Source organism: Priapulus caudatus, unplaced genomic scaffold (genome assembly GCF_000485595.1).
Source record: "Priapulus caudatus unplaced genomic scaffold, Priapulus_caudatus-5.0.1 Scaffold16, whole genome shotgun sequence".
Taxonomy (NCBI): Eukaryota; Metazoa; Priapulida; class Priapulimorpha; order Priapulimorphida; family Priapulidae; genus Priapulus; species Priapulus caudatus.
Window position 1 is genome coordinate 729,305 of NW_014577077.1, and position 11,803 is coordinate 741,107.

The following is an 11,803-nucleotide window of genomic DNA, read 5'->3' on the forward strand; positions in this document are numbered from 1 at the left end:
GGAGGCAGAAGAAAGGGGGGGGGGCACAGACTCGCCCAGCCTATCAGAGAACAGGTGCCCATTTCAGACATCAACAATCACAGAGGCGAGCTAACGTAAGTTATTGCCAACTTGTTTATAGAGAGACGCAAAACACACATCAATAGGTGTGCTGACAACATACCGACTGACTACAGAGAGCTACGCCGTGCCCTCCAGAAACGTAATGATGGATTTACTCGCAAAAATTATAAAAATCCGAATTTACGATACTGATATGGACACGACTGTGTGATGCCTAGGCACACATAAATAACTCGTATACCAATCAGCACCCCTACATGTGACCGCTTCTAGTAAAATCATGATATTACTCACGGATAACAGAACCTCCGTGAAATTACTCATCAGTCATGAGTTCCAGTAATTCCAGGAACGCATTCACAAACTTCAGCAACTCCATAAAAATATTCACAAATTTCACAAATTCTGTGTAATCAATCACGAATTCCAGTAATTCTGTGAATGCACTCGTGGATTCTACTGATTCCATCACCACCACAATTCCACAGTACTAGCTACACGGTAATAATGCAACACACTTGCAACAAAGTGCTTCAGTCCCAAGTGCCAAGCCGCCAGCCATTTCCTTATCACAAACTAAAAGTAGTGGCATATTTGTGCTGGAGCCCTCTACTCTGCCAACCGTGTAAACCAGTAAGAAACTGCAGCGCTCCGAGGGCGTGCACTAGCAGCACACATCTTAACATGTAACGTTTTACACTGATGGCAGCGTACTGGAAATCACGAGTATTCAGCTTCTTAATACCTGGGTTGTGACACACAACTGGCTCCCAAGGGGCTTCCAAATGACTTTCACAAGTTCCTTTGTTGACTCACAGTGGCTGAAGCCATGGGTATACAAACTAGCGCTGCGACCAAAATTTCAGTCAAAATGCTATTCTCACAATCGGAATTCGCGTCATTGAACTACCAATATGACAAGATTCTGGATTTTTGGCTTAGCCACACGGCCAGAATTTAGGTCATTGAGCTAGTCTCACAACCAGAAGATGGGTTGCGAGCTCTAGTCACACGACCAGTATTTGGGTTGCTGAGTAGCACCACGCCCCAAATCCTGGCAGGTAACCCTTACGACCACAATTTTCCTTCATTGACTAGCTCGACGACCAATATTTGGGTTGCTGAGATAACTTCAACACCAGAATTTTGAATCAATTGGCTAGCCCCATGAACGGAATTTCAGTGGAAACCGACTAGAGAACCTTACAATGAATCTCGAAAAAGAGCCAGCTCACACACTTGATGCTAATACTAAGAGCTAACATGCAGATTATTACAAAAACGGTCACAGTGACAATTTAGTTTAATCTAGAGGTAGTCCGTGTAGTACATGCTCACGACGATTGAGGTAGCATTTCAATGGAATACAAAAAAATACTCAATGCAAATCACCTGAGGTACCTTAGTAACTGTAACACTTGCTGTGCCTTTGACACAACCCTAATAAATAACCCGCAGTGCCGCACACCGACGAAATTTCTCCATCCTCCACGCTACAACTACACAAAAATTCTGCTTGATTTCTAAAACTGATCCCCTTGCTGGTGTCATGACAAGCAGCCCGTCTAAAACGGGTAGAGACACCAGTGTTCAAAGAACGCACTGCAATCCAGTCCCGTGTACGCGTCTACAAAAATACGAACGTGGGCAAACTGCACCGGAGAATTTGTTCGTAGTACCTCACATTTGTGCAGCAATCAAATAGCACTACGCGCAATAAGCTACACCGGCAGCACTGCATGTATGTTTTTACATCACGTAGCATGCGAAAAGACCAATGCCAGACAATGTAAAAGCAATGGCGAACCGTGCCCGCCCTACACAATCAAGTTTTCTGTCAGTGAGTCCATAGGCAAACGATCTACCTTGTGGGACGCTGACTGCTATCCTGTCACCAGACACACTGAAAGTGGTAAACACCTTCACATATTGTGCATGCGATTGTAAAAAATTTAACCCAAGGAGCGAATTATTTGAGAAATTCAAAATGACTTTCCTACCCGCTATCGATAACTAAAAATAATGTATATATAGATATGTAAATATACGTACGTGCATGTAGTACGTTTTAACTAGCACAAAATGAACAAGTAACCTTAATTATTGTATCATCATATAATATTGAAATCTGCATGCACTTAGTAATCATGAGCCATCACAAGCAGTATAGATATATTTGTTTAACTTTCGTAATAACTCATTTAGCATGAACACAGCTAAAAAGTAGATAACTGAACTCTATATTGATGGTCTCTACAGGCTAATCATCACACGTATACAGATGATCTCTTCTAGTTCTGTATTTAAATACGATTACACAAGCCAAGGGAACAATTCCAGTAACAATTTTTTTATGTGACAGCTTCTAGGAAACCAACAGCAGGACCAGCTACACTTACTGGCACACCCATTATGCAGTAACAGGAATATAGATGAAGTCGTTTGCTATATAGTGACAAACTACTAACGAAATTACCACAATATTAAAGTGATAAATTGCTCAAAACTCCCAATATATGCTATAACATACGACTGGCCGACAATAATGCACAAAATCACATTACAGTGATATATAATAACAGTTATAAGTAAGGAAACCCGTTATTTTAGCGATCCGATTGCACACAGTAAACCTCAAATATATAATTTTATATATGTGTGTATATAATTAATTATGTATACATGTATATAGACATAGGTAACATATAGGTAATAAAACAACAGAGAATTGGAGTGCATTTGACACACAGAAATACCCGCAATGTTTATGTGGCTTCAACCTGAACTGTGCTCGGAGTCATATCACAACAACTGTTTAACAAGTGTGATGAACGAGCGCGCAAGCACGCACACGCTACTGACACAATGCACAGCAACAGGTTACAATTAAGTTAGACGACCTACACACTTGCAAAAAACGGTGCACACAGAAACCGAGCAACAAATGACGTAAGCTGTTACGCATTCACACCTTCAGGTGTCGGCACAGTAGAGCCAGACTTAGGCAGTTGGAGACAAAATGAGACAGTAGATCCAGCAGTCATCTGTCACCTCTCCACATGGACGCAGTTTTGCCACCAGGTGGCAGCACAGTGTAGAACAGAGGTAGCACATTGTATACATATCAATGTTTGGCATGCACAGCATTCTCACCAGGTGGCAGCACAGTCTAAAACACAGTTTGCACGTATTATAATAACATTTGGTATAGAGTGTTGCCACCAGGTAGCAGTACAGTATCAAACAAAGGTAACACAAAGTAGGAATTATAACAACGTCTAGGATGCCCACCTGCATTGTCACTAAGTGACAGCACAGCATGGAACAGAGGTAGCAGGTTTTAATGCATGATAATGTTTGACACGCACAGTGTTACCACCATGAGTCAGTATGGCATTGAAAGGAGGTAGAATATCGCCTGTGTTATGACACCCGTTACACACATTGCTGCCACCTAGTGGCAGCACAGCATGGAACAGATGCAGGATGCATGCAATACAACGACATTCGGCACATGCGGAGGAGCCATTAAAGTGCCAATGTAGTTTCAGAAGCACTGTGCGATGCTCATCGCAACAACAACACTGATAAATGACTTCTCACACACTACTCTCTCAAAAGTGCAGCATCTGGTATCTTGTGCCCTTTCACTTACTTTACTAGCACACATTGTTGTTACACCAAGCACCATCAACACTATCCACACCACGTACAACGAACATTCCTTCGAAAAGGTTCCTGATACCATCCCTATGCCTTCCACTGTTTCGGTGCGTATGTGAACACATTTGGGACTAACAGGGTTTACTAGAATCCCACCACTCCACCACAAAGTCACCGCAGTGGACGTGAGATGAGCGCTGTCGCTCTGCGGCACTTGTTTAAATATTATTCCGTAATATGCACGTATATACTTATGTAATTACTTATATAATTAACTTGCAGGTAGAGAACACTCCTTAAAGGTCAGCACAGATGACTGCGAGTACTTCAAGAAAATGATTCTTCCGAGAGCAGTTGATTCCATGTTAACACATATGTAGAGAATATGCAAAAACTGTTCATCATATAATTGAATGACAGCAAGAATATATATTTAGAACAACGTTAACTGTTGGTCATTTTTACTATCAATGTTCGTATAGATAGGGGCATGTAGTAATTTATTTTAATACAATTATGCCAATTATACATATAATATTTGAAGAGATGCTTTCGTGGCTTAGTGATTAGGCCACGTATACTGTCCACTGAAGGCTGAGTTCAATCCCCGGCCGGGGCAGTGAATTTTTCTCAAGGTGTAAAAACCTGGCTCTCAACATTGGAGACTGTGAATCTCCCGTGGCTCGGATGACCACGTAAAATGGCGGTCCCGTCTCCAGTAATACGAAAGGCCAACGGGGACGTAAAAGAACCACTGAGGGCGCAAAAACAAACTCTGGCTGTGACCACACTCAGTGACATTCAGTGCCATTCGCTATAGCTATATAGCGCTGTTGGCGGACAGTTTACCCCTGATCTGTAATAGTCCGGGAGCTAGAAGGGTCCACCGTGCACCCCCCCCACAAACCTCCGAACCAATATTTTTCTGAAGCCCCATGACGCCCTGATCACGAAAATAAATGTTAACATTGCGTAAGTTGGGACGAACTTCCGGTTATGACGTCATCAAGATGGCCGCCATAGTGAAATTTACCAAAAATCATAAAATCGTTATTTTTCGATCAAATTAAACAAATGAGGTATCAAAATGACCGCAATAGAATAACAAACAGATATATTAACAAAACAAACTACTACAAAAAGATTCATTTCCAGAAAAATGAATTTATGTCGATTTTGATTTCAATTTTTTGGTCAAATTTCTTTCAGAAAGCAAACAACCATAGTCATGATTCAGAAATGGTTTATTCACACTATTGAGAACGACCACACACTATTTTGTTCATATCATGTGTATCACAACTGTTAAAATATCAACAGTCATATCAACAATAATTGCCGTTTCTGTAAGTAGATAATAGGGAAGGAGTGTGACTTTAATAAACAAGGAAAATTCGTCATTTACTAGCCTTAGAATACCTACGATTTACTACGTGCAACTCACCAACTTGAGCTCAAATCGTACACACTGTACATTCGCCTAGCATCGTGCGAAATCATTTCCTCGTATACACCCGCAATCCGGAGATACAGACTAAAACGTACGACACGATTTTTCATTATGTTGCCAGCAAACTGAATGTATAAACCGCCTAAATTGAAACAAAAGGCAGCTCTTGCGCACTTGCTCCCTCGGCGATGCGGTGTGGCTCGCTAGTAACTGCCTTTTGTTTCAATTTAGGTGGTTTATACATTCAGTTTGCTGGCAACATAATGGGAAATCGTGTCGTACGTTTTAGTCTGTATCTCCGGATTGCGGGTGTATACGAGGAAAACGATTTCGCACGATGCTAGGCGAATGTACTGTGTACGATTTGAGCACAAGTTGGTTGAGTTGCGCGTAGTAAATCGTAGGTATTCTAAAGCTAGTAAATGATGAATTTCCCTTGTTTATTGAAGTCACACTCCTTCCCTATTATCTACTTCTGATATATATATCAAGAGCTCATAATAGAGAAGAGTATGACACCGTTTTAACAGCGTTTTCCATAGTTTTCAACTTGTAAATATTACAATGTTTGTTATATTCAAACTTTACCTTGTTTTTGTCTATGATTCTCCCTTAATTATGTGACACCACCAATTTACCTGAAAATCGTATGTGTTCTTCAAAAAAGTTATTTGGATACAACATGGTTTCACACAGTTTTCCCAAATGTTGACATGTATTCGGCGCATGTTGATATGCGGCGGCAGCACCAGGTTGTAACTACGGGATGCTGGGGGCTGTTGGGGATATTAGGTAAGCACAGTAACAGCACTTGTTTCACTTCCTTATCATCTGGAACACGATGGCAACACAGCTAAAATCAGCTGCTAGCTCGCCGTGAGCACACATATATTTCTAGCACGCCGGAAACGCTACACGCTGAATACAATTCGATGCCTAATATCCCCAACAGCCCCCAGCGTTCCGTCATAGACAATAAAACACTAATCCGATAATAAACTTGCGCCGAATACATGCAAACATTTGGGAAAAATGTGTGAAACCGTGTCGTATTAAAAGAACTTTTTTGAAGAACACATACGATTTTCAGGTAAATTCATGGTGTCATATGATTAAGGGATAATCATAGACGAAAACAAGGTAAAGTTTGAATATATTTATTCACATATTGATAGAATATTTACAAGTTGAAAGCTATGCAAAAAGCTGTTAAAATGGTGTCATACTCTTCTCTATTATAAGCTCTTGATATATATATATACACATATACATATATAAACTGTAACCCGTTTGCGTTTTGAAGGTTAGTTTAAATTGCGAATGCAGAGCAGATACTGTTGAAATTGATAGCATTTTCAACCCTCCAGTTTCAACTATACCTGAGTGCAGACAGAAGGCGAGTGTGTCCCAACTAATTAATGAAACCCCACCATCTTGCACAGGTGCACACTACTTACCCAAGCAGACTTGTGCATGCTACCTGGATGTTTACAACACTACTGTTCAGTTTATTGCACTGCTGCTGAGGAAGGGGTGGTGAGAGAAATCACCATCATGTGACTGCCTTTGTGTTAAACACGTGGACGCTGCATAGCATACCTCGATACAAAACCATTGCAATCAACAGCTAGGCAGATATGCAGACACAATTGTAGCAGACTGTAAGGTACTTTAGGAACTTGATGTACAGTTAACATTTATTGCCAAAATTCTGGGCAGCTGCAATCCACACAGTGATCACGGTGCAATATTTCCGTATACTTGGACATGCTTGAAATGCTTGCGCAACTATTGCAGCTATTTTAAATTGACATTACCAGTATTACGATGAATGAGTGAGATGTAGCAAGGCAGGTGGTTGCCCGTGAGGAACGAAAGTGTGCGTACCGATGCTTTACTGACAAAAATTATCACCATATTTGACATCACGGACATCGCGCACCTCCAGGAGCCCTGAGAGCCTCCAAACGGCAATCGTTTGCTCACAATACCTGAATGCGACTGTTTCCAAAGTCGACGACGACGATGCGACCGTCAGGCGTGACGCAGACACCGGACGGCCGGTCCATCTGGCCGAGGGCTGTGCCGTTGTTGCCGAACTTGCATAGGAAGTTTCCGCTCGGCTGGAAAATCTGTATGCGGTGGTTTCGCGAATCGGCGACGATCATGTTGCCCTCCTGGTCGACGGCGACGCCCTGCGGCCGCATGAACTGCCCGTTGGCACTGCCCTCCTGGCCGAGGAAGCGTGCTGACTGGAAGTCGGGCTGGATGACGAGCAGCCGGTGGTTGTTGAAGTCGGTGACGATCACGTGGCCGTCGCGGTTGAACGTGACACCGCGCGGCGAGTCAAAGTGCTTCCAAAGGGCACCCTCAAAACCGTACTTGTTGATGAACGCGCCGTCGGCCGAGAACAGCTGGATGCGGTGGTTGCGCGTGTCTGAGACGAGGATCTGACCGTTGGTGTTCACGGCGACATCCCACGGGTAGTTGAACTGGCCGTTCTTGCTGCCGCGCTCGCCGAACTTGGCGATAAACATGCCCGTGAGCGTGAACAGCTGAACGCGATGGTTGTCCTTGTCGGCGACGACGATGTGATTGTTGAGGTTGCACGCGACGCCGGCCGGTCGGTCAAACTGACCGCTGTGAGTGCCCGGCGAGCCAAATTTATGCAAGAATTTCCCATCGGGGTGAAAAACCTGTAATGTGTAAGAGCAGAAGCAGTTTAGCGTATGTCGTAGACAGGTGAGTTAGGCAGAAATGAAAGCAGTTATCCAGTTGTACTATCGTACCGTAGCTACCATCGTACTACTGTCACTGTTAATTATGCAATGCCCTGAATAAATATTGAACTGGCAATGCAAGCCCATATATGTAACTTGTAAGTCAGCTACGGTCCCACACTCATTACTTGTCATTGGACAGCTTTAACCAAGTTTTAAACCACTACCCGGTGATTTCACCGAATCTAATGAACATATAATTTCGTAATCACGCTAACACATACGGAAGCTTCCTTTAATACAAAGCAATATCAGCAGACTGGAAATATTGATTATTCAAGCGATATTGCTAGATCAAAACATTTAACTAGTATAACCATAAGAACTAACCAAAGAAGAGCCGGAGAGCGACTGGGCTCATCTGAGGTCCGTTGCTACGTACGGTTATAAACGAAACATTTCAGTCGTGCGTAGTGAGTCTAGTGACACCTCTGTTAGGCGCAGATATGCAGATACGCAGTTGCGTACACATTATTTCAGCAAACATTTTTTTTATTGCAGAGAGAGCGAGAGAGAGGAAGAGAGAGAGGGGGGCGAGAGCGAGAAAAAGAAAGAGAGAGAGCGAGAGAGCGGGCGAGAGGAGAGAGAGGGAGAGTCAGTCAGACTAAATTGTTTATAAACAAATAACACCCACGCGGCGCGCTACTGTATCAGTTACGTCATCAATTGAAATGTACATTCCGATATCGCCGCGCGGCGTCCAAACTTTTCGACGAAGATGGCGGGCAGACGCACGTATAACGTACAGATTTCTTCAATGTCAGGGAGGATCAACACATTTCGACTGACAGTCAAGAGTCAACCATCGAGCTCTGCAGCCACTGGCAGCAAGAACAAGCCCGCACGTACAGCACACACGCGGCGGCCATTGACTATATATATATATACTACTATGAACAAAATATGCTCATGTTTGTATACATTTGTATTTTTATTCACATCAAACTCGTACGATAAAAATGTAGTGAAATCGGTACCAAATCGCTGTCTTACTCCTTTGTCATTATTAGCTCCTGGTACCATCAAACACAGTTCAGTCCTTTGTTAACAGTCAACAAATCCATGTTTAACCCTCCTCTTGAGGGTCAAAAGGTTATCAGACACTTACTCTTCGCACAGCAGTGGAAAGCACATTTCATGGTCCTTTCAATAAAGTGATAAAAATGGTAGGTAACCGCTGAAACAAAAAAGTTTTTCACTCTGTCCATTAAACCATGTCCTCAGAAAATGTCTGATATCTGACCTCTCCCCCACTGCCCTTTGACCTGTGACCTCCAATTTCGCACTTGTGATAGGTTTCCTGCCCATTGCACTATACACCGAATATTAATAGCATAGGTCGAGCCGTTCAGATTTGTGCAGCAATTCCGTATTTCCTCCTATAGCTTAAGTTGAGGGGGAAATATTCCCCTTCCGTTGACACATCTTGACCTTTGACCCCCAAATTGGTCATCCCGAGTCCTTTTCACGACCCCCCTCCCCGACGTCCCGAATATCGTGACCGTACGTCGATCGGTTAAGATTTGTGCCCAACTGTTGACAGACACACGAACACATGGACGGACGGACGCTCATGCGATTCTACAAGCTGCATCTGACTTCGTGAGATGAGCTAACAAAGAGTTCAAGAATCGCTGCCATAATGTCTTGGTGTCGACATCTGTGAAATACAGACCTGGGTCAGCTTTTTGGTGCACACATCCACTGCACTAACCAGCGTAACTTCGCGACTCAGTCATTGTTCGATGCCATTAGGCTATACTCGATGATATCGCATGATCTCACTCACCTGAATGCGGTTGTTGCTGCGATCTGCCACAACGACGTGCCCATACTTGTCCGTGCAGATGCCCCACGGCCGACACAGCTGTCCGTCCTGGTCACCCTCCTCGCCAAACTGGAACGCGTCCTGACCGACCGACGCGTACGTGCGGCCACTGCGCACGCTCACCGCAAACGGGCTGCCGTGGATGTGGTTGCCGCGGATGGTGACGTGCACGCGGTGCGCGCCCTCCATCGGCGGGCAGTAGGTGATCACGTAGGAGCCATTGTGCTGGTCGCACACGTCGCCGCTGTAGACGCTTGCATCCGGCGCCTCGCACAGCACGTTGATCGGGTCGCCGCCCATCGCGCGCGCGTCCCCGTAGTGATCCTTCGCGTGCACGACAAACGTCGCGACCTTGCCGCGCAGCGCCGAGCGCAGGCCCTCGCCGCTCGCGAGCGCGTTTGGGGCGTAGGCGCCGCTGCTCACCGTGCCGAGCGAGCTGACGGCGTTGTAGAGCGCGGCATCGGGCGGCGTGAACGCGATCGCGTCGTCCTCGTGTGGCTGCAGGTGCGCGGCGAGCGCCTTCACGCGCTTAACGGCGGCCGCAATCGCGTCCCGCGCCGCCAGCACGTCAACTTCGTCGCCGTCGGCGAGCGCGCGCCGCGCGTCGTCCGAGGCGCGCGCGACGTGCGCGAGCTGTGCGCGCAGGCTGCCAAGCTGTGCGCGCAGCGAGCGACCCTTCACCTGCCGCACGCGCTCGATGCGGCACAGCAGGTCGCGCTCGCGTTCGACGAGAGCGGCGACGTGCCGCCGCACGATGGCGCGCACCTCGGCGGCGGCGGCCTGCGCGCGCGCCTCCACGCGGTCGGCCATCATCGCTGCGCCGCGCGCGCCGTCCTCGATCGCGCGTGCCCCGCCAGCGGCGTCCGCAACAAGGCGCGCGGCGGCAGCGCTCGCCTCGGCGACGGCGTCCTGTAGGTAGACGAAGCTGTGGCCGCCGTGCGTGCTCACCGTGCAGTCGCCGCAGATTGCCGCCGCGCACGTCTCGCAGTACAGCCGCAGGACCTCGCCGTCGTGTGCCGCGCACGTGCGTGCGCGTCGCCGCGACGACGAAGACGACCCTGACGACTCCACTGCGAAGCCCCGCGAGGGGAGGAGATCGGTCGGTCGACCGCCGCTGCTGCCGCCGCCGTCGTCGTCGGCGAGCGAGACGATGTAGTGCTCCTTGCTCGTGCACGTGCGCACGTGCGCGCACACGCAGCCGCCGCACATGTACTTGACGCAGTCCTTGCAGAGGTAGTCGGCGCCGCGGCCGTCCGCGCAGGCGTCGCAAGGCCGGTGGCTGCTGCCGTTGTGCACGCCGGCGAGGTTGAGCTGGCACTTCTCCAAGCCGTTCTGCAGCTCCTCCTCGTCATGCGCGTCGACGCCATGCAGCAGGTTGAGGAAGCCGGACGGAAGCGCATCGATTCCTGAGCCGCCGATCGAGAATTCGCAGTTGCACATCGGGCAATCACTGTGACTTCGGCTACCTGAGTTACTCGTAAGCTGCACTCTTTCAAGGCACTGTCTACAAAACGCATGGTTGCAAGTTAGTTTCTCTGGATCCCTGAGCGGCTGGATGCAAATTGAACATATACCTTCATCTGTAGGCATTGCATCTGATGGAAATGCTGCTGCCATTTTTAGGCACACACAGGTGTGATCTCAACATGAGGCACCATTTTGCCAATAAATGAACAACATTGGCCTCATAAAGAGCATACAATTAAGTCACAGCAACCTGGCTGACTCCCACCACGCTTCCTTGACTTGGAAACCTATTTGAACAAAAAGGTCACTTGAGATTTTTACTTGGGTCATGTAACTTAAATTTATGCAGAGCAGGAGTATAGCATATTTTATGGGTTCATACAGTGTAGTCTAACATACTATAGTCAAACTTCTATATATAGATGTCACACAAAAGAAACTCCCAAATATGTCATTTACAGACAGGTGTCTGTTCTATATGGGTGGTTTTACTGTATGCAGCCATTGTTATTACATTAGGCCAAAACAAAATATAGGTGTGGTTACAATTTC

At 46.4% G+C, this 11,803-nt stretch overlaps 2 protein-coding genes across 2 annotated transcripts in view; one reads left to right on the top strand and one right to left on the bottom strand.

The window, feature by feature from the left end:
* The window catches only part of LOC106810177 (centromere protein O-like), a 32,031-nt gene extending 27,862 nt beyond the window's left edge, over positions 1–4,169 (top strand). The window contains exon 8 of the mRNA XM_014813462.1: positions 4,009–4,169. Within this exon, the coding sequence (XP_014668948.1) occupies positions 4,009–4,106 (98 nt within the window). The 3' untranslated portion in view covers positions 4,107–4,169. The remainder of the gene's footprint in view (positions 1–4,008) is intronic.
* A 2,224-nt stretch (positions 4,170–6,393) lies between these two features.
* On the bottom strand, positions 6,394–11,803 carry LOC106810070 (E3 ubiquitin-protein ligase TRIM71-like). Its single transcript, XM_014813337.1, has 2 exons — positions 9,746–11,803; positions 6,394–7,872 (listed from the first exon to the last, which is right to left on the bottom strand). The coding sequence occupies exons 1-2, from the start codon at positions 11,399–11,401 to the stop codon at positions 7,159–7,161; spliced, it is 2,370 nt and encodes a 789-aa protein (XP_014668823.1). The 5' UTR covers positions 11,402–11,803; the 3' UTR covers positions 6,394–7,158.

Excerpts from the sequence above, each read along its gene's own strand:
- LOC106810070 (XM_014813337.1), bottom strand. The coding sequence starts at position 11,401 with ATGGCAGCAGCATTTCCATCAGATGCAATGCCTACAGATGAAGGTATA. Across the intron at positions 7,873-9,745 it reads GCAGCAACAACCGCATTCAG|GTTTTTCACCCCGATGGGAA; the intron begins GTGAGTGAGATC and ends TACACATTACAG.